At 40.1% G+C, this 23,373-nt stretch overlaps 1 protein-coding gene across 1 annotated transcript in view; it reads right to left on the reverse strand.

Annotated features, from left to right (window-relative positions):
- The window catches only part of KDM3B (lysine demethylase 3B), a 69,282-nt gene that overhangs the window by 4,356 nt on the left and 41,553 nt on the right, over nt 1-23,373 (reverse strand). Inside the window, exons 12-22 of the mRNA XM_072728472.1 lie at nt 14,066-14,173; nt 12,306-12,433; nt 10,907-11,183; nt 9,929-10,185; nt 7,072-7,338; nt 5,838-6,009; nt 5,375-5,465; nt 5,106-5,236; nt 2,381-2,500; nt 793-932; nt 339-515 (exon numbers count right to left, since the gene is read on the reverse strand). Of these exons, the coding sequence (XP_072584573.1) occupies nt 339-515; nt 793-932; nt 2,381-2,500; nt 5,106-5,236; nt 5,375-5,465; nt 5,838-6,009; nt 7,072-7,338; nt 9,929-10,185; nt 10,907-11,183; nt 12,306-12,433; nt 14,066-14,173 (1,868 nt within the window). The remainder of the gene's footprint in view (nt 1-338; nt 516-792; nt 933-2,380; nt 2,501-5,105; nt 5,237-5,374; nt 5,466-5,837; nt 6,010-7,071; nt 7,339-9,928; nt 10,186-10,906; nt 11,184-12,305; nt 12,434-14,065; nt 14,174-23,373) is intronic.

A 23,373-nucleotide genomic window follows, 5' to 3' on the forward strand; every position in this document is an offset into this window, starting at 1 on the left:
TTATTTATTTATGATAGTCACAGAGAGAGATAGAGAGAGGCAGAGACACAGGCAGAGGGAGAAGCAGGCTCCATGCACCAGGAGCCCGACGTGGGATTTGATCCCGGGTCTCCAGGATCGCGCCCTGGGCCAAAGGCAGGCGCCAAACCGCTGCGCCACCCAGGGATCCCTATCCCTTAATTTTTAAATGTACATTTAAAATTACACAGAAGAAAACTAAAAAGTAGAAAATAAGTTGCAGTTTAAGAACGGTCTGTCCAATCCAGCTACTCACATCTACTGCCAAATTATTAAGAAACTCAGCAATAGGGAAGCCCATGGAACCAAGTGGAACCCACCTGGTGTGGGGCTCCAGCAGGTATGAAGACAGCATCTCCCAGGAACTGAACGATGGCCCAGCCTTGCACACCATACTCTTCATAGAGTCGCTTACGGAGGGTCTGGTCCAGGTACCAACTTTGGTCATGAATTGGGTCATGATCAGGGGGATTTTCTTGGCCTTGCTCTTCTCCAACCTGAAGCAATAACCAATCCCAAAGATGGAAAAATCAATACATAAATATTATTAACAGCGTAAATCTAGCTTAGTGGACCAATGTTCCTAATGGGCCAAATCTTCTGCTTTATTCTATTCAAAATCTTCCAGGTGTGGATTCAGGCCTTCGGGGCTTTTTGACAAAAAGTACAGGTCTTTAAAGCCAAGAGACTCCACAGGAGAAACCCTAAGCAGGCTATGTCAGCAGCAACCCCAGATCCTTGATCTGGGAGCTGGGACCCTACCCAGGGGCATACCTTTCGGAGTAACTCTCGGATCTTTTCTGCATCCTTGGCTGCATAGATGTGCCACAAAGCACCAGGCTTCTCCTTTCCGTCATGAATCCTTTGCTTTGTCACTTCATCAGCATCCCCCTCATCAATTGTTTTGAGTACCTCTGAAAAGAGCACAAGTACTTTTCAACATAACCAGCCATTTCAGTACCTCTGAGTAAAGTGAAATGTCCAATACAAACAAGTTTAGTCTCTACTAGTCTCCATTTCTCTGGAATAATATAAAAGAGAATCAAAGAATGAAAACTCATATTTGTCTAAGCTTCCTATGCACAGGAACAGCAACCCTAAATCTTCCTTACTTAATAGAAACTCAGCATTTTTTGGAGCTAGAGTTTTCTTTTAAAATATATTTCCTTGGGATACCTGGGTGGCTCAGCAGTTTAGTGCCTGCCTTCAGCCCAGGGCGTGATCCTGAAGTCCCAGGATCAAGTCCCACATTGGGCTCACTGCATGGAGCCTGCTTCTCCTCTCTGCCTATGTCTCTGCCTCTCTCTCTCTCTAATGAATAAATAAATAAAATCTTAAAAAAACAAAACAAAAAATATATATATATATATTTCCTGCTCAAACTGTGTAGCCACATCTTATGTTCAAATTGCAGGTCATTTCTTACTATAAGAAGATAAACTCCATATACTTTCTCAAGATCTCTTCAAACTCTAGGGTTCTATGGATTTTCTTTTAAAGATTATTTATTTATTTATTCATGAGAGACACAGAGAGAGAGAGAGAGAGAGAGAGGGAGAGGCAGAGACACAGGCAGAGGGAGAAGCAGGCTCCATGCAGGGAGCCTGATGGGGGGACTCAATCCCAGGACTCCAGGATCATGCCCTGGGCTGAAGGCAGGTGCTAACCCACTGAGCTACCCAGGGATCCCCGGGTTCTATGGATTTAAGGCCATGAAATGTAAAACTTCTCTGGCAAGTTAAAAGGGTAGGCTTCTAATGCTTGTCTATTATAATCCCTTAAACGACAACATAATGGAAGGATCTGCAGATGTGTAGCATTGAAAGCAAATGTGTGGCAGCAAATATACCAAAATAATGACACTGATAATCCCTGAACCAAGAGATTTTGAGTTACTTAATTTTTTTCTTTAAAATTTTCTGTTTTCTAAAATGTCTATAATTAACGCATATTAATTTTACACTGAGGTGGCTGGCAGCACGTATGCAGCAAAGTATCACTTTGATGCTTCAATTCTGTGCCAGCAAGCTGGCCTTATCATCTGTTGCCTCGAAGGTTATCTGGCTGATGACCGAGTGAGACGGTTAGCTCTTCCTTTTTCACTCCTCTTTCCACTCAGTGGAAAAGGAAGCATTCCCAGAAAGAGAATGACTCTGACCAAAGATAAACAAGTACCATGAGTACCACTCCTCTCCCCCAGAACCTCCTTTCATCTAGAAACATCCACTGGGCGTATAGTACATATTAGGTCTGGGAGAGAGTTAAGAAAAAGCCACTTGCCCTAAGTGAGGAGGAAGACATTTGATTCTACTTCCGAGGCCAAAGCTCATCATCATGAAGTAGTGGCTTCTAGATATCATACCTTCATCATGAGCACCCTCCCCGATGGGGATCCCAACATACACCATCACATTAACTGCATCAGACACATCTAAATGAAGATTTGTTGTGCCAACTCTTCTATCTTCCGCGGTTATCAAGCCTAAGGGAAAAGGAGGATATACAAAGTCAAAGGGTAATATTGTGAAAAATCCACAAAGACCCTACAAGTGCAAACATACTCAAAGATGTTCTTAAATGTGTAACAGTGGGAGAGTGAAGTCTGTTTATTAAGAAATCATTCTCATCTCTTTTCTAGTATTTTAAGACTGAGTTTGAGCTCAGCTGACATTATCATTAGATTTGGCCACTGAACCGATCCATCATCCCCCACAACAATCTCTTCCTTAAAAGCAAAACAGGGATCCTTGGGTGGCGCAGAGGTTTAGCGCCTGCCTTTGCCCCAGGGTGCGATCCTGGAGACCCGGGATCGAATCCCACGTCGGGCTCCCGGTGCATGGAGCCTGCTTCTCCCTCTGCCTATGTCTCTGCCTCTCTCTCTCTCTCTCTCTCTCTCTCTGTGACTATCATAAAAAAAAAAAAAAAAAAGCAAAACAGACGGGGATCCCTGGGTGGCTCAGTGGTTTAGCACCTGCCTTTGCCCCAGGATGTGATCCTGGAGTCCTGGGATCGAGTCCTGCATCAGGCTCCCTGCATGTGTCTGCCTGTGTCTCTGCTCTCCCCCTCTCTCTGTGTGTCTCTCATGAATAAATAAATAAAATCTTTAAAAAAATAAATAAATAAAAGCAAAACAGATATGGGCCTTACTGACTTAGCTTTCACAGTGATTTAGGACTTTATTGTGACTCCACAAAGAGCAGCCTGGGTGGCATGGTACTCAGACATCTTCACTGTTATTATTATTATTTTTTTAAAGATTATTTATTTATTTATTCATAGAGACAGAGAGAGAGAGAGGCAGAGACACAGGCAGAGGGAGAAGCAGGCATCATACAGAGAGCCTGACGTGGGACTCGATCCAGGGTCTCCAGGATCATGCCCTGGGCTGCAGGCGGCGCTAAACCGCTGCGCCACCAGGGCTGCCCCCTTTTTTTTTAAAGATTTTAAAAATGTATTTATTCATGAGAGACACAGAGAGAGACAGACACACACACAGAGAGAGAGAGAGAGAGAGAGAGGCAAAAACATAGGCAGAGGGAGAAGCAGACGCCCTGTGGGTAGCCCAATGCAGGACTCGATCCTGGGACCACGGAATCATGACCTGAGCCAAAGGCAGATGCCCAACCACTAAGCCACCTAGGAGTCCCTTCTTCATGGTTAATAAGTCTCTTAAAAACTAAGAATCATGCCTTCTTGCACAGAGTATTTGAGAGGAAACTTTCCAATTACTGGAGATTTACAAGTTACAGATGTGACACAAATCAATATGACAAAAGCAAACACATTCAAAACCATCCTGGGTACCTGGCTGGCTCAATTGGTAGAGCATGTGACTTGATCTCAGGGTTTCTTTTTTTTTTTTTAAAGATTTATTTTTATTTATTGATGATAGACATAGAGAGAGAGAGGCAGAGACACAGGCAGAGAGAGAGAAGCAGGCTCCATGCCGGGAGCCCGACGTGGGACCCGATCCCGGGACTCCAGGATCACGCCCTGGGCCAAAGGCAGGCGCGAAATCGCTGAGCCACCCAGGGATCCCCTGAGCCACCCAGGGATCCCCAATCTCAGGGTTTCAAGTTTAGCCCCATGTTGGGTGTAAAGATTATTATTATTTTAAAAAATTTTATTTAAAAAAATTATTCATGAGAGACACAGAGAGAAAGGCAGAGACACAAGCGAGGGAGATGCAGGCTCCCTGCAGGGAGCCTAATGCAGGACTTGATTCCAGGACCCCGGGACCACGACCCGAGCCAAAGACAAATGCTCAACTGCTGAGACACCTAGGCATCCCATAAAGATTATTTAAAAATAAAAAAAAATCTTAAAAAACAAAAAACAAAAAACAAACCAAACAAGGGTCACTGGGTGGCTCAGTCGGTTAAATGTCTGTCTTCAGCTCAGGTCATGATCCCAGGGTCCTGGGATTGAGTCCTGCCTGCCACTCTGACTATTTGTGCTCTCTCTCTTTCTGTCAAATAAATAAAATCTTAAAACATAAACAAACAAAAATCCAAACAGGGGCACCTGGGTGGTGCCCACTTAACAGTAAGTTAAGTGTTAAGACTTCTGGTTTCAGCTCAGGTCATGATCTCAGGGTCATGAAATTGAGCCCCGTATGGGGGTTCCATGCTCAGCACAGAGTCTGCTTAAGAGTCTCTCCACCCCCCATCTCCTCCCTGCCCCCTGGCTCATGCTCTGAAATCAATCAAATAATTTCATAAATAAATTAATTAAATAAAATATAAAATAAAGACAAAGGGGCGCCTAGGTAGCTTAGTCTTAAGCCACAGACTCTTGATTTTGGCTCAGGTCATGATCTCATGGTCATGAAATGAAGCCCTGCAACGGGCTCTGTGCTGGGCAGGGAGTCTGTGTGAGATTCTCTCTCTCCTTCTCCCTGCGCCCCTCCTCCTCCTAAAACAAAATAAACAGAACCCCAAACCATCCTGGACACTGTTAACTTCTTTAGCACTTGTCACTTTGCCCTCTATTATCTCTACGCATGACCCTAACTAACTATCCCCCTCTATAGGTAAAATGGGGAACAGTAGTGTCCAAAATGGGCAATTATGGCTTATCCCTCATACCGTAGGCATTATACATCTTGGGGCCCAGATCGGGCCTTACAAAGTAGCTGGGCAGCCTAGAAGCCAGATTGAGCCTGCCATCTCGTTTGGTGTATTCTGGCAAAGGAAGGTTCTCCATTAGATCTTCAAACCTACAAAAGATCAGGAAAGATGACTTAGCTTATTATAAGGGAAAAAAGCAAAGAGGCAAAGTTCCCCTTTCTAGAATTACTTTGCGATGCTTCAGCAAGGCCTAAGTGTCTTAAGATGACTCACTGTAGTCCACTAACCTTGTTGGCATCATGTCCCGAAAATCTTCCCCAGGAGGCCAGTCCTTGAGTTTAAGCACCATTGGCTGCCCATCTTCTGATCTTAATCGTTCTGGAAGATAGAAAGCAGTCCCACAATCTGCTGCCTGATTTTTCAGTGATCAAAAGTTTTAGGAGACTAATTTCTTATTTTCAGACTTGTAACTTATCATAACTAAGTGAGTGTTGTTTTACTCACCCACTGCTTCAGTACATGCTATATTTTTCCATCTCACAGGGATTCCAGCCCCATTCCTCAATGAAAGTGCTCCACACAACCCATGGGAGCATGTACTTAATGTTCTCGCACCATGTGATTGCCATGGGAGCTACCTGTTTGGCATCAGGACAGAAGAAGCCCCCTGCCCCTAAGAGGATATAATTTGAATCCAGGGGCATGGCTGGGAATATAGATGCTCAGTTTGCCATTATCAAAGCTACTTACTGCATATGATCTCGAAGCCATCCCAGAAATCCCGAACTTTCACATCAGAAATTATCGCACAGTTCCTGCAGTTCACCAAGTCCACATCCTGGTCTCCAAATTCCTGACTAAAGGCTTCTGGCTTCCAGAGTTCAGACTTGAGCTTTTTATGTACCCCTGAAACCAGCACTGGCTGCAGAAACAAAAATATCCTAATCAGAACCATTTAGGAATGCTTTTAGCTCAGGGCTAAGAGACAGAATAGGTTTCCTGAGGACAACCTCTACTTCTTCAAGGTGATTTACTGTTCTTTGCTACTTTCAGAATCTCAAGTTTTGAACATGGCAGTTGCAGGAAATGGAAACTACTTCTACTCCATCATTATTCTTGATTCTCACCCTGGGAGGCATGCCACAGAAATCACTTCTGTTGCTCTGGTACCTTTTTTTAAAATATTTTATTTATTTATGAGAAACAGAGAGAGAGAGAGGCAGAGACATAGGCAGAGGGAGAAGCAGGCTCCATGCAGGGAGCCTGATGTGGGACTTGATCCTGGGACTCCAGGATCATGCCCTGGGCCGAAGGCAGGCGCTAAAGCACTGAGCCACCCAGGCGTCCCTGGTGCTCTGGTATCTACCACTATTTTGGGGTGAGAGAACAAAAGCTGACAAATCCACTTTTAAGACTAAGTCCTCATATATAGATTGAAAAACTATATGGACAATTCCATAACCTTCCCCTTTCTCAAGCACCTGCTAATAAAGTATAAACATTACTCAGTGTTATCACATTATTACTCAAACTTGTGTGGTCTTGAAATATTTACCTAGAAAAGCACACACACTTTCAGCACACACACTGAAATATTTACCTAGAAAAGCACACACACTTCGAACCACCTTTGCTGTATGTACCCCTATGTCACACTTAAGGACTGTCCTCTAAAGGTGTCATTAATAGCAAATCACCACTTCACAGAAATATCAACTGCCCTTTTAAGAACTACAGAGCTACATGGGTTAGCAATATAAGGAACCACAATATATATATATATATATTTTATTTTTTTTTTCCACAATATATATTTAAGAATCTTCTGATATTTTTAAAATCCAAGCAGCAAGGCTGTCTACAACGAACTTACTATGTTTTAATCTCCCGGGCAAAAAGTCTCCCAGACAGAAATGAAAGTATCCTGGCAGCTGTGGTGGACAAGCAGCCAGCTGGCCCAGGGTAACCACTTATTCTTACTTACCTGGCCTTGCTTCCAACATTCCCGGAAGATCTTCCAATTGTTTTTGTTGCTGGGGTCATGAAGACAGAGAAGTCTGCCATCACAGAGCCATGAGTGAGAGGTATGGGGATCCAGAACATTTAACCCCATCACCATTTCTTTCACTTCTTTTTGGGTATCAGTCAAGTTACAGGCCCGCTTTGCAGCATCTGAGGTTTTCTTATTTTCTACCACTGAGGCAATGATGTGGTCAAGGAAGTTGGGTAGGCTGGCCTTGTTCTTCACTCCCTGTCACACACAATTCCACTGGGTAAGTCTGATTGAGGCATCATGACAAGAACATTCATAAAACTGTCTCAACAGTTGTCTTAATGAGAAGGAGTTCTAATTTACATCACAAAATTTCATAAAAGTTACTGAAATACTTGAAGTTGATATCTTAAATTTCCCTCTCCATGTTATGTTTTATATTTATAAAAGAAAAGTACAGCAAGATCCCTTCTGTCTCAGGAAACTAGAGACCTAAGAAATAACTTTGGCATCCAGCCTAGTATTAAGGATTTGCATGGAGACCACAGGGCTCACAAAATACTGTAACTGAGTCGAAAAGTTCATTGACTTTGAAGGTTATGAACTTTTTTCTAGCCAGTAGCCCAAAGGATACAACACTTCAATTAAACAATAAAGTAATTTATCAAGGCAGTGTTTTTTTTAAACCAGGGAGTATACCCCAATAAAGGGGTAAACCAAAGTACCCAATTGGAAATGTATATTCTGAGAGAAGTCTCTTAATCCCAATTCTTCCCCTGCTTATCATCCAAGTGAGAATCTCTCATATTCTCCAGGTATTGGGAAAGCTCAGACTCAGAAAACAAAGTGACATACCTAATGTCACAGAACTGAGAGGGCTTTTGTAAACCTGATATTCCTATGCCTGAAGTATCACTAATCATTATCTGTACAGAGTACATGTAATCATGTAACTTCCTGGGAAAACTAAAAAAGAAAAAGGAGAACTGACGGTCAGAGCACGTACAAATAAAACAGAGCCAAAAGTAATTTTTTAAAAGTCACGAATCCAAGAAAAACAAATAACTCCTATCATACAGGGCTTAACCACCCACAGCTCATTGAATTTCAGCCATTACTTATAAAACAGAATGAGAAGCATGTTTATATACTTGCTTGAAATGATCTCACAGAGAATACAAACTGAAAACAGAAAAGCAAAGTGTAGAATATGTATGTCAAAAGAGGGGGAAAAACTATACATATATGTTAAGCCACTGAAACAATGATGACCGACTTCTAGAAAGGAAAACAGCTGGCTGGGAGAGGATGATGGGGAGGAGACTTTTCACTCTACCATTTAAGTTTTGTATCTTGTGAATTCTTCTTTTTTTTCCTTGTGAATTCTTTTATTCAGTAAATGCTTACCAAACACCTACTATGTATCAAACTGTGACACTAGCAATTTAGAAGCGAATAGAACAGTCAAAAGTCCTTTAAGGAGAGATAAGATAGAAAATAAATAAAAAATGGTAAGGAATGTTATGGAAAAAATAGTTAAGCACAGAGAAAACAGAAATAGAGGAAGGGAGTGAGATGGACTTTAAAAAGACTGATTTAAGAAGAAGTCTTATAAGATGCGACATTTCAGGAGGGAGGAGATCAAGGTGGTGATGAAGCAGACCCGTGGGTAAATGGGGAAGTTTGTTCTAGGTGGAAGAAAAGGACAAGGGCAAAGGCTCTGAAGAGGGAGCCTGCCCCATCATGTTCAAGGAACAAGCAGGTGGGTGTGGCCAGAGCCTAAGGAGAGTGGGAGGTGAAGTCAGAGAAGTGCAGTGAAGACACACAGACAGGCTTGGAGCCTTCTGGTCCACTGAAAGGCTTATACTATGAGAGGAATGGAAGCCCTTGAAGGATTTTAGGCAGAGCTGACGTCAATCATTTCAATGAGATCACTTAAATAAAAGAATCACACTAGCTGCTGTGTTGACAGACTACAGAGTGGAAAAGGAAAGAAATAGAAGACCTGTAAGGAGTTTACTGCAAACACGCAGGAGAGAGAGGATGTTGGCTTGGACTGGAGAGGAAGTGGTGGAGCTAATGAGAAATGGGTGGACTGGGGATCCCTGGGTGATCCCCACCCTATTCAGTGGTTTAGCGCCTGCCTTTGGCCCAAGGCATGATGCTGGAGTCCCGGGATCGAGTCCCACATCAGGCACCCTGCATGGAGCCTGCTTCTCCCTCTGCCTGTGTTTCTGCCTCTCTCTCTCTCTGTGTCTCTCATGAATAAATAAATAAAATCTTTAAGAAAAAAAAAAAGGGTGGACTCTGAATACATTTTAAAGACCAAACTGAAAGGATGTGCTGGCAGATTAGATGTGAAATGTGAGAGAGGAGTACCAAATGACTCCAAGATTTTTGGCCAAGCAATAGGAAGAATGCAAATGCCCATGACCAAGAGAGGAAACTAAAGAAGTAGGCTTATGGGCAGAAGATGAGGAAGGAATGTGGTCTTACACGTGTCAGGTTTGAGGTGTCTATTAGATATCCAAGAGAAGTTAGCATGAATGTACTGCCTAGGTTAAAAAAAATATTTTAATACCCATTATTGTCAAGAAACTAGTGATTTCTGCTTACTAAAAATGTCAATATCTCAATTTCTATTGACTTAACACAGCACAAAAAGTTCACGATTTAAAAGGATCTCAAACGTTCCCTAAACCCAATGTAAAGAAAGATCTTGTAAGCTGGACAGACAACGTAGAGAACACAAGTCGGCCATATACACTCTAACCAGTTAACAGATGTCTGTTAGCTCTTCCTTGGAAAAGCTGCAAAAGCTTTTTTGAGTTGTAGAAAGCACACTTACTGCTGAAGACGTAGAGAAGACCGGGGGGAAGGGTATGCCTGTGTCCAAGGGGGTTTGAGGAAGCTTCCCAGGCCCGGAGTGAAGGAGGTCTCGAAGGCTAGAGCCTTCGGTTTTGTTGTTGGAGGCAGTGGGACCCAGTAACAGACTGTTAAAAAGCTTTGGAGTCAACGGAGAGACCTTTGCAGTGGAGTTGAATGAGTCCAGCCCAAAGGGTGAATGAGACTCTTTACTGAGCACCGACCTCAGGGACCCTGCTTCTGTAAGGACATAACGAGGAACAGTATTAGGCATGACAAGGAATATCCAGCAGGCAACTGACTCCTAAAAATCAGCCAAGTGGGAAGGTAGGAGATACATTCCCCTTCCCTAACCCCCAAACTACATACAGTTTGTCTGGGCCAAGGCTGACCAGGTATGACTTCAGCAGGATCATGGCCAAGAAGCTCTCCTACTTCTTTCTTCCTTTCCTAGATCTGGGTTTCAAATTCCGTCTTGTTCCCACCCATCTTTCATCACCCTCACTTGCTAAGATAGTGTTTCCACAAGGGGGTCTCCAGAACACTTGTACTAGAATCACCTAGAGTGATCATTCAAAATGGAGATTCTTGATTGTACTCTTAAGGGACTGTCATTTAATAGTTCTGGTGGGGTACAGGAATCTGCATTTTTAACAATTCCCCAGGTGACTCTTTGTGCCCATTAAAATCAACCCTGGTTGAATAACAGAACCACCTGTAGGTTTATTAAAAATCTCCTACTGATTCTGACTACAGAAGTCTGGGGTAGAGCCCAGGCATGTGCCTTTAAAAAGCTCGACTTCTAGAAAGAAAATGAGAGACTCCCTCATTGTATGCAATTAGCAAGAGAAAGCAAACAGCATGTTTCATCAATGTGGATGGTAATGTGTGAGTCTGAAGAATCCCAGAATAACTTAAGTGTTCCACCCACAGGCAGGGCACAGGCTTGTGTTTATCTCACCTTTTGTTTCCTCTTTAGCTTTTTGAGTTGCTAAATCGGCCAACCAGTGCAGGGCAGAAGACGGGGGAGCTGTGTCGGGGCAAGGGGGCCTGATGGCTTTTAGCTCACTATTGCTATTTGAAGCCGAACTCTCTGCTTTCAGAGACTCATCAGATCTGATGTCAGTGCTGTCGGCTTTGGGAACATGGTCGGTCTCTGATGTTACTGCCGCAGTTCCTCCTCCACCTGAGAAGGTGGTTTCACTTCCAGAAGAGGCACTAGGGTTTATGCTAGGAAGCTAAAGCACAGAAGGCCAACATGGTTAGAGTGCTGTCCTTGAGTAGGAAAAAAAAAAAGCATAGTAAGAGCTGCTGACACTAAAATAATCTGGGAAAACAATGTGAAATTGTCCCATAAACTGCTATTTCTTTCATTCGTTAATTTAACATATATTTAAGGAGTCCTACAACGTGACAGAAACTATGCTTGGTTCTGTGGAAAGAATAGTGAGCATAACAGTAAATAATATATTTTAGAATGTTATTAAAATACATTTAATTAGCATGCCTGAGGCTCAATTTCTGCCATGGCAAACCGTGATTAGAACGTGACCTCATAAAGCTGTTCTGAGGATTAAGTGAGATAGTATATGCAAAGAGCTCAGTAGAGTGTTTGGCAGACATAAACTATTCCACAAATGTTTATTACTCTATTACTGAATTTTCCAGATGATTTGCTCTAATATGTAAAGTCTACTGAAAATATATCATGAGATCTGTTAGCCTTAATTCCTGTGCCTCCTACTGACCATGTGTTGGTTGTGTTGCTGGAAAGCCCACCAGACCCTCAGGAGGTAGGGGTGTGTATGTGTGTGCACGTGAGTGTGTTTTTAAAACAGCCTCTTGTTCAAAACAGTTACCATCAAACCGGAATGACCTCCACTCTGACAGAGCAATGAGCAAACCACGGCCTCTCTGGAGGCCTGGGATTGTTTTCAGGGTAGAATGATCCCAGCTCAGCAGGCCAATCTTCATATTTCTGTCCTCAGTACCTAACATGACAAGGACAGGGACCATGCACACAGATAGGACTGCCTTCCCAGTAACCTTTTCTATACACTTCACCTATACAAGGACACTGAAGTATAAATCTTGACAAGATGCAGATAATTTTTTTTGTTCTTTAGCAACCCTTCCTGAATTGCTTTTAAAGATGAATGAAGAGAAACTCATACCAAGCAGAGGGAATTCAAACTTGAGTAACTTTTTGGGGGCTCCCTCTAGATAGACTTCTCCATCCCCTAATTCCTCAAATATCCTGCAGTAGCCTAGGACAACACAGGTGACAATGGGGTATTTCACAGAACTAAGAAGCAGTCTCTCTCACTTATAATCACATATAATCACATATGCCACTTTACCTGTGACATCCCATTGGTGACAGCAGGTCTCAACACAGATTTATTTTGCCGACTAATACAAGGGCAGTTTGCTTTTATTCCCCACTTGCCCCGGGCAGCATGTACCATGTCTCCAATATTGTAAAGAGCTGGAAGAAAGACAGCAACAACCAAAGCCTCAGAATGTTTTATGTATTGTCCTAAGGATCTCATTTACATTATCTTCCTTAACCCTTACCACATTTCATTGAGGTAGCTGCTTTTATCCTTAATTATTTGGAAAAATATTTTATTATTATTATTAATTTATTTTTAAAGTAGGCTACATACATAACGTGGAGCTTGACTTCACAACCTTGAGATTAAGAGTCACATACTCTAACGACTGAACCAGCCAGGTGTTCATGAAGATTTTATTTTTTAAGTAGTTATTATACCCAATGTGGGGCTCAAACTCACAACCCTGAGATGAAGAGTCACACACTCTGCTGACTGAGCCAGCCAGGCAGCCCATACTCCCAATTTTTGATGATGAAACTAATATTCAGAGAAGTTTACGTCATTTGCTGAAGTACACATAGTTGGTAAATGGAGATACTAATACTTTAACCTAGGTATACCCAGCCCCAAAGTTCTGTGTACTCCATCCATCCATGAGAGACACAGAGAGGCAGAGACACAGGCAGAGGGAGAAGCAGGCTCCATGCAGGGAGCCAGATGTGGGACTCTGGGGTCACGCCCTGAGCCAAAGGCAGACGCTCAATCACTGAGCCACTCAGGCGCCCCAGTTCTGTGCACTCTTAACTACTAAGCTACACTCTCTCCCTCTTCTAGTAAACTTTAACAAGGTGACCTACAGGAGAAACTCTAGGAGTAGATTCCTTAGTGTTCGGGAGCATGTAAACATTTTGAACTTTTACCTGAGATTTATATATGTACTTAAATTTTACCTAACAAAAAAGAAAGAAAAGAGAAAGTGGGGGGAAAAAACAGACCAATGTAAACTTAACATGAACCGAACTGTTAACCAATGCTTAGATGAGTAGGGAGCAGGTATCTTAGCAGTGCACTGAGGGAACTCTTCTGCTTGGAAGCCCTGGGGTACAAGGATCCAAAGAGCACTCCCTGCCACCACAGAGGAGAACACAGGCAGTATACTGACCGTTTTCAATGTGTATGTGTTATTGGAAGTATGGGAGCTGGACACAGCCTTTCTGGAGGAATCACTGAAGTAAGCTGGGGCTGTGACATAAACATGACCATCCATTCCTGCTGTTAAGCTCCCTTCTTCAAGGATTCAAGAGGTTTGATTAACTTCAGCTGGATTTTTACCAACCTAAAATTAAAGGTCTTTCTGGAAGCACATGGGACATTTTCTATTCTGGTCCTGCCAAGCACAGGAATGTAAAATGTTACGTGGAAAACTATCCAAGTTATCCAACCAGAAAGGTGAGACAAAGTGTGTACACTGGCTGCATAATATCCAACACATATCTAAAGATTCAAATGATCAGAAACATCTGGGGAGGCTTAACAAAAATCAGGCTGAGATAAACCATTTCACCAGATTTTATGGTATCTGAATTATACCTCAATTAAATTAAAAACACTTTTCCCCATCAAAGTTTTTTTTCTTCAATAGATTTTTTAAAAGCTTATTTATTTAAGTAATCTCTACACCCAGTGGAGGCTCAAACTCACAACCCTGAAATCAAGAGCCACCACTCCTCTGAGCCAGCCAGAGCCTTTCTTTCACCAAATTTAACACAGAACTCCCTTACCTGTGCCAGGGATGATTTGTGTGGGCATGAGATTCTCTGGTTCATGGGACTGCCCCTTTGCACACTTCAACCAGGAGAAAACTTCTTCATCACCCATCTCTTCCGTCTCTGAAACAGAAATGAAATGACTTCATTTATTTTACAAGGGTCACAAGATATATTACTCTTTGTGAGTCAGACTTTCAGATCCTAAAGGCCAATTTTCTCATGGGCCAGAGAAGATAACAAATAACTTAAAAAAAAAACTGCTTCACTGATTGTTCCTTATTGTATCTACATATAAAAAAATGCAGTAATTTAAAGTGTGCACTTTAATGAATTTTGGCAAACATATACAGTTGTTATAAACACTACCACAATCGTGATATAGAACATTTCCATCTCTCTTCCTAAAGTTCCCTAGCCTTTTCTGGCCACCATTGATCAACTTTCTAATAGTAATGTTTTGTTTTTTTCTAGAATTTTATATAACTGGAAGCATACAGTATACAGTCATTTGTGTTGGGTTTCTTTCAAAAAGCATGATTTGAGATTTATACATATTACTCATGTATCAGTAATTCATTCCTTTTTATGGCTGAGTACTATTCCATGGTATGGATATTACTTTATTATTACTTTTATTTTTACTACGCATTCACCAGCTGGTGAATAGTTGGATTGTTTCCAATTTGGGGCTATTATGAATATTATGGGGCTATAAACATCCAAGTATAATCTTTTGTGTGGACACATTTTTATTTCTTTCACAAATACCCATAAGTGGGATGGTGGATAATTTGTTAAATTTATGTTTAAATTTTAAAAAAATGACCATACAAGTTTTCCTATGTGATGGCACCAATTTGCATTCCTACCAGCATTTTTAAGAGTTCCAGTTCCTCCATATCCTTGGCAAGACTTGGAACTGTCATTTTCTAAAATTCTAACCTTCCAAGTGGATATTTGGGTTTTTCACTGTGGTTTTAAATTTCCTTTTCTTAATGAATACTGGTAATTTTTAAAATGTGCTTATTTTCCATTGATCTCTCTTCTTTGATAAAGTATCTGTTCAAACCTTTCACTCACTTAAAAAAATTTTTTTAAAGATTTTATTTGTTTATTCATGAGAGACACAGAAAGGGAGGCAGAGACACAGGCAGAGGGAGAAGCAGGCTCTATACAGGAAGCCCCATGTGGGACTCAATCCGGGGACTCCAGGATCACGCCCTGAGCTGAAAGCAGATGCTCAACCACTGAACCACCCAGGCATCCCTGGGTTGTCTTCTTATTGAGTCATTAAAAGGTCTTTATGGTGGATTCAAGTCCTTTAGCAAATATGGGATCAGTGAATCTTTTCTTCCAATTTGTGCCTTGTCTTTTTATTTACTTGAACTGTCTTGTGAAGTGGAAGTTTTCAAATTTGCCAGTTTTTCTTTTTCTTTTTGTGTCCTATCTAAGCAATATTTATCTAACCCAAGGAAACAAAGATCTTTTATTTTTTCTTCTAGAGGTTTTATAGTTTTATTTTTTTAAAGGTTTTAATAGCTTTAGCTTTTATGTCTAAGCCTATGAGTTAGCTTTTAATATATGGCCTGAGTAAAAATTGAAGTTCATTTTATTTGAGTATGGATACACAATTATTCCAGTACTATTTTTTTCGAAAGAACTTTCTTTTCCCCAATGAATTACTGGGGCATCTTTATCAAATATCAGTTGATTATATATGTATGTATATTTCTGTTCTATTGTATTACCACAGTGCCTCGATTCCTGCAGCTTTACAAGTCTCAAAAAGTAATATAAAATCTTCCAACTGCCTCCTTCTTTTTCAAAATTATTTTGATTATTCTACTCCTTTGAATTTCATATAAATTTTAGAACCAGTTTGTCAATTTCTACAAAAAGGTGTACTGGATTTTGATTTGAATTACATTTAATAGATCAATTTGGAAGAAGTGACATCTTAGTACACAACCTTCTTTCTATGAATATGGCACATCTCTGCATTTATTTAGTCTTTTTTTCATTTTTCTCAGAAATATGTTGTAGTTTTTAGTGTATGCGCTTTTTGCATATTGACTAAATTTATCCCTACATCCTTCATCTACTACCGTAAATTATATGGATTTAAAAATTCAAATTCTAATTGTTTGTTCATTGACCGCATATAAAAATAGAATTGATTTTTGTTGAGTTTGTCCTGCAGTCTTGCGAAATTCTTGTTGCTTTTTTGTAGATTTCTTGGGGTTTTCTTTTCTTCTTCTTTTTTTTACATAACCTCTACATCTGGGATGCCTGGCTGGCTCAGTTGGTAGATGGTGTGACTCTTGATCTGGGGGTTGTGAGCTCAAACCCCACAGTGAGTGTACAGATTACTTAAAAATAAAATATATATATATTTTTAGATTATTTATTTATTCATAGAGACACACAGAGAGAGAGAGAGAGAGAGAGAGAAAGAGAGAGAGAGAGAGAGGCAGAGACACAACACAGGCAGAGGGAGAAGCAGGCTCCATGCAGGGAGCCTGACGTGGGACTCGATCCAGGGTCTCCGGGATTACGCCCTAGGCTGCAGGCGGCGCTAAACTAAAAATAAAATCTTAAAAAAAAAAAAAAAAAAAAAAAGACCATTAAGTTAAAAAACCAAACCAAAACAAATCTCTTCACCCAGTGTCCCCATGATCCTAAGATCAAGAGTCATACACTTTTCCGATTGAGCCAGCCAAACATTCTACTTGGGATTTTCTATATAGATGATGTCACCTGAGAATAAAAAATATTTTACTTTGTTCTAGTCTATATGCCTTTTCTGGGGGGAAGGGGGCATATGCTTTTATTTCTTCATGCTGACTAGTAACTAAGCTTAGTGTTGAATTAAATTGTAAAAAGTGGATACCTTGCTTTGCTCCTGATCTTAGGGAGAAAAATTCAGTTTTGCAATACATAAGATGTTTCTACCTATACCTAGGTCCAGTGTTTTTTTCACCCTTTATTTCTTTATCACTCCCTCAAAGACCTTTCTAGATATATGTATTTTTAAAGATTTTATTTATTTATTCATGAGAGACACAGAAAGAGAGAGAAGCAGACTCCATGCAGGGAGCCTGACGTAGGACTCGATCCCAGGTCTCCAGGACCACACCCCAGGCCAAAGGCAGTGCTAAACCACTCAATCACCCGGGCTGCCTCTTTCTAGATATTTTTTGTAATTGTGCTACCCATCCCAAGAAAACAGAATATAAGATATACTGTGTATCTGTTTATTTGTCCCAGTTTTTGTTTCATTTTCTTTCTCTTGGTTTTTTAAAGATTTTATTTATATATTCATGAGGCAGAGAGAGGCAGAGACACAGGCAGAGGGAAAAGCAAGCTCCCTGCAGAAAGCCCGATGCGGGACTCAATCCCTGGACCCAGGATCACAACCTGAGCCAAAGGCAGACACTCAACCACTGAGCCACTCAAGCATCCCCTATTTCATTTTCTTACTTCTTTTAAATTAATTGCTTTATGTTTTGATTTTGTCTCTGCTGTTGGCTTATTAGCTATATATATATCTCTTTGTTACTGTTTGCTCTACGGTTTGTAGTATCTCTAACTTAGCACAGTCTATCTTCAAATATTATACCCTTCTTCACACATAGTGTGAGACTCTTATAAAACTATTTTTCCATTTCCTCTTTCTTTTATGCTATTACTACATATTTTAATTTTATAGACAATATAAATGCCACATTACATTGCTATTTTTCCTTTAAGCAACTATCTTCTAAAAAGATTATGGGACACCTGGGTGGCTCAGTGGTTGAGCGTCTGTCTGCCTTCAGCTCAGCGCATGATCTTGGAGTCCTAGGATCAAGTCCCACATCAGGCTCCCTCTCTGCTTCTCTCTGTGTCTCTCATGAATAAATAAAATCTAAAAAAAAAAAAAAAAAAAAAAAAAGATTAAAATAAAAAGTTTTTTGTTACTCACATATTTATCACACAGGAAGTTCTTCATTCCTTCAATGCAAATCCAAATTCCATTACTGTATCAGATTTTTTCCTGAATAACTACCTTAGAGAGTATGAATCTGCTGAGGATGACTTCTATCAGCTTTTCTTGATCTGACAAACTATTTCACTTTCATTTTTGAAAGATATTTTTACTAGGTATGATTTTTAGGTTAGAAGGTTTGTTTGTAGCACTTGAGAATATTGCTCCATTGTCTTCGGGTAAAGAGGGTTTGGAACAAGTTGGCTGTCAGTCTTACCTTTGTTACTTTGTATATAATGCCTTTTTTCCTTCCTGTGATTTTTTTTTAAGATTTTATTTATTTATTCATGAGAGACAGAGAGAGAGAGAGGCAGAGACACAGGCAGAGGGAGAAGCAGGCTCCATGCAAGAGCCCAGTGTGGGACTCGATCGTGGGACTCGATCCCGGGACTCCAGGATCACGCCCTGAGCCAAACGCAGACGCTTAACTGCTGAGCCACCCAGGAGTCCCCCCATTCTATGATTTTGATTTTCTCTTTATCACTGCTTTTCAGTAGGATGGGTTATGATTTGGTTTGGTGTGGTTTTCTTAATGCTTCTTCTGTTTGAGATTCATTGTTAGATTTGTGGTTTTATAGCTTTTTCATTAAATTTGACAAATCTATGGCTTTAGTTTTTGTATCTATCCTCCCAGTGTTTCTCTTTCTGGAACTCCCAACAATTACATGTTTGGTAAACTGCCTGATACCACTGATAGTTCAACAAGGTACTCTTCAACTTCTAAATTTAAGTCTGTCTTCTGTGTTTAGTTTTGGATGGTTTCCATTGTTGGGTCCTTAAGCTCTATTCCTTCTGCATTGTCTAATTGGCCATTAACCCCACCTAGTATACTTTCCTTGAAGTATTTTTCATCTCTACATGATTCACTTGGGTCTCTTATGTATTTTTCCTTTATCTACTCATCATGTTCATGGTTTCCCTTTTTGAAATATGTCTTGAAATATGTTTATATCGCTTATAATAGCTTTAAGGTCCTTTTATAGTAATTCTATCATCACTGTTGTTTCTGGATTTGTTTCTATTGACTGTTTCTTTCCTTCAAATTACTGGTCATATTATCCTGCCTTTTTGCATACCTGATTTTTCTTTTATTTAAAAAATTTTTATTACTGTAGTTGACATAAAGTTGATCTGTTGAAGTAGTTTCAGGTGTACAACATAGGGGTTTGATGATTCTATACATTATGCAGTGTTCACCATAAATGTAGACGCCATGTGTCACCATAAAATGTTATACAATGTTATTGACTATATTCTCAGTGTCATACTTTTTATCCTTTTGACTTATTTTATCACTAGAACTTTGGATCTCTCTTTTTTTCTTTAAGATTTTATTTATTTATTCATGAGAGACACAGAGACAGAGAGAGAGGCAGAGACACAGGCAGAGGGAGAAGCAGGCTCCATGCAGGGAGCCCGATGTGGGACTCGATCCCGGGTCTCCAGGATCACGCCCTGGGCTGAAGGCAGTGCTGGCAGTGCTAAACTGCTGAGCCACCCAGGCTGCCCAACTTTGTTACCTCTTAACCCCTCACCTCCCAATGCTTCCTTTCAAGCGATCACTAGTTTGTTCTTTTATTTATTTATGAGTTTGTTTTACTTACTTGTTCACTCTAGTTTTTATTATTTTTTAAATTATTATAGTATTTTTGGAGAAAGAGCAAGCAATAGAGGAAGAGCATGTAAGTGGGGGTGGGAAGGAATGGCAAAGGATGAGGAAGTGAGAATCTTAAGCAGGCTCCAAGCCCAGGGTAGTGCCTTATGTGGGGCTCAATCTCATGATCCTAAATTATGACCTGAGCAGAAATAAGGAGAGTTAGACTCTTAACTCACTGAGCCACCCAGGTGCCCTTTTATTATTTTTTAATAAAAAAAAAATTTTTTTTTTAATGTAGTCTCTATGCCCATTGTTGGGCTTGAACTCATGTCCTCAAAATCAAGACTCACATGCTCTACTGATTGAGACAGCTAGGTATTTTGTTTTTTAGATTCCACATATAAGTGAAAAACGTGGTATCTGTCTTTCTCTGTCTTAATTTCACTTAGTGCAATACCCTGCATGTCCATCCGTGTTGTTGCAATATGTCCTTCTTTTTATGGCAGAATAATATTCTATAATGTATATGTAGTTGTATATGTATATACACACATAACCCACACACATCTTTATCCATTCATCTATTGATGGACATTTGGGTTGGTTCCTTATCTTGCCTATTGTATTTTTTTTTTAAGATCGATCTATCTATCTATCTATCTATCTATGATAGACATAGATAGAGAGAGTGAGAGAGAGAGAGGAGGCAGAGACACAAGAGCAGGCTCCATGCCAGGAGCCCAACACAGGACTCAATCCTGGGACTCCAGGATTGTGCCCTGGGCCAAAGGCAGGCGCTAAACTGCTGAGCCACCCAGGGATCCCCCTCTCTTGCCTATTGTAAATAGCAATGCAGTAAACATTGGGGTGCATCTTTTTGAAATAGTATTTCCATTTTCTTTGGGTAAATACTCAGTAGTGGAATTACCAGATCACATTTATATGTTTAATTTTTTGAGGGACCTCCATACTGTTTTCAACAGTGACTCTATTAATTTACACTTCTACCTATAGTGCATGAGGATTCCTTTTTCTTTACATCCTCCCCCAAAACTGTGATTTCTTAGCTTTTTGAAACTAGCCTTTCTGACATGTGTGACATAGTATTTCATTGTGGTTTTTGTCTGCATTTACCTGGTGAGAATGATGTGGAACATGTCTGCGTGTGTCTGTTGGACATCTGTATGTCTTCTTTGAAAAAATGTCTACATAGGTCCTCTGCCCATTTTTTAAGCATACGGGTTTGTTTGTTTTTTTGGTGTTATCTATATAGTTTAGAAATTAACCATTTATTGGATATATCACCAGCAAATATCTTCTTCCATTCAGAAGGTGGCCTTTTAGTTTTGTTGATGGTTTCCTTTGCTGTGAAAAAGCTTTTTATTTTGGTAGAGTCCCAATAGTGTATTTTTCTTTTGTTTCCCTTGCCTGAGGAGACATACCCAGAAAAATGTTGCTAAGGCGAGTGATTACTGTCTGTGTTTTCTTACAGGTGTTTTATAGTTTTGGGTCTCACATTTAGTTATTTAATTCATTTTGAGATTACTTTTGTGCATGGTGTAAGAGAGTAGGTCCGATTTCATTCCTAGCATGTAGCTGTCCAGTTTTCCCAGCACCATTTACCAAAGAGATTCATACCTGATTTTTTTTTTTTTCCAAAGTCAACTGTATCCCTAGCTTTGGGCTCAAATTAATGACCCTGAGATCAAGAGTGGTATGAGCTAGGCAGGTGCCCCCTGATTATTCATGGTTGAATGAAGAGCTTTGTGACTTTAATGTTTCAGAGTACTGGATTTTGTTGTGATCCTTTAAAGAATGTTTGGTTTTAGTCTAGTGCAGTTAAGTAACCTGCAGATCAGTTTGATCCTTCCAAGACTTGCTCTACACTGTGTTATCTCCAGAGCAGCCTTTATTCTGGGACTACATTAATCCCACTGTCAAACTGTGACCCTTCTGGACTCTACTTTTCACTCTGGCTGGTAGCAATACAAATGGTAAGTTCTGGAAATTATTAAGTCAGTTGCTTCTGAATGTTCCTTTTTGGGCCTCACAGAATATCACCTCATATGTGTGCAGATCACTATATAGTAAAAAACTGAGGTGACCTCTCTGCAGACCTCTAGTATTCTCTGTGCAGCTCTACCGTCTTTAGCATACTGCCTCACTCTTAGACTCTCATCTCTGTCTCAGCTTGGTGAGATTGCTTTTCCATCTACTACAGCCTGGAAACTGCCTATAGTCAGTAAATTGGAGAAACTGTAGAATTTGTCCTGTTTCTTCCTTTCTCTTAGAGATCATAGGTTCATGCAGCCTGCTGCTCAATGTCTAAAACCATGGTTTCATATATTTAGTCTGGCTTTCTCGTTTATGGTAAGAAGGCAATTCCTATACAAGTTGACCTTTCATGAGCAGAAGTGGAAAATCTGATAGCTATTTAACACATAGTACCTAGCAGATGTCAGGCCCTGTGCTAACCACTTTAAATACACTATTTCATTTAATTTTCACAACACTGCTGTGTTTTAAAGATGAGGAAATTGAAGCTTTGAGGGTTTAAAAAACTAACCCAAGAGACCACAGCTGGTATAATAAGATTACATAATATATATAATATTAAGATTATATATTAATATTAAGATATATAATAAGATTATACCAGCTGTGGTGAAAGTAGGTTTCAAATCCCAGTAGCATAAGCTTTAAACCACTGTATTTCAATGGCTGCACAATTATCTCTGAAGAGGGAAGAGTGAGGAGGTTAAAGGGCAAGAAGGTTTCTTGATAAAAAGTAAGATAAGGTGAGGACAGAAGGAAGCAAAAGATTATTCTTGAATAGCCATTTCTTCAAAGATAAACAGAGAAAACAGAGAGCCAATAAACATATGAAAAGATGCTCAATACTATTTATAGTCAGGGAAATGCAAATCAAAATCACACAATGAGATAGGGACTCCTACCTAGCCACTACGATGGTTATAACCAAAACGGCAGACAATAATAAGCTTCGGCAGACAATAATAAGCTTCGGTAAAGACGTGGGTGGGGGATGGGGGTGTGAGTGGGTGGGGGGAACTGGATCCCTCGTGCATTGCTGGTGGGGTTATAAAATGATGTAGCTACTTTGGAACACGACTTTACAGTTCCTGAAAGGGTTAAACACAGAACTGTCATATAACTCATCAATTAAACTCTATAGCAAATACTCCAAAGAAACAAAAACTTATATTCACACAAAAATCTGTACACAAATGTTCATAGTGTACTTTTCATAATAGCTCAAAATGGAAACAATCTACATGTCCACCAAATAATGAATAGACAAACAAAATGTAGTATATCCATACAATGGAATATTATTTGGCAATACAAAAGAATGAGTTAATGATATGTGCTATAACACGGATGAAGCTTAAAATAGTATGCCAAAGTGAAAGAGGTCAGTCACAGAAGGCCAAATATTGTATGATTCCATTTATATGACATGTACAAAACAGGTAAATCTACAGAGATGAGACAGTAAGTAGATTAATGGTTACTAAGGTCTGACAAAAAGAGAAATACAGAGGTATTGCTGATGCGAACAATCTTTCTAGAGCAACCACAGTGAAATCTGATCGTGGAAATGGTTGCAAAACCTTGAGAATATACTAAAAACTTTTGAATTGTACACTTTAAAAGGGTGAATTTTAGGGCATG

The sequence above is a fragment of the Vulpes vulpes genome, chromosome 12, assembly GCF_048418805.1.
Source record: "Vulpes vulpes isolate BD-2025 chromosome 12, VulVul3, whole genome shotgun sequence".
Taxonomy (NCBI): domain Eukaryota; kingdom Metazoa; phylum Chordata; class Mammalia; order Carnivora; family Canidae; genus Vulpes; species Vulpes vulpes.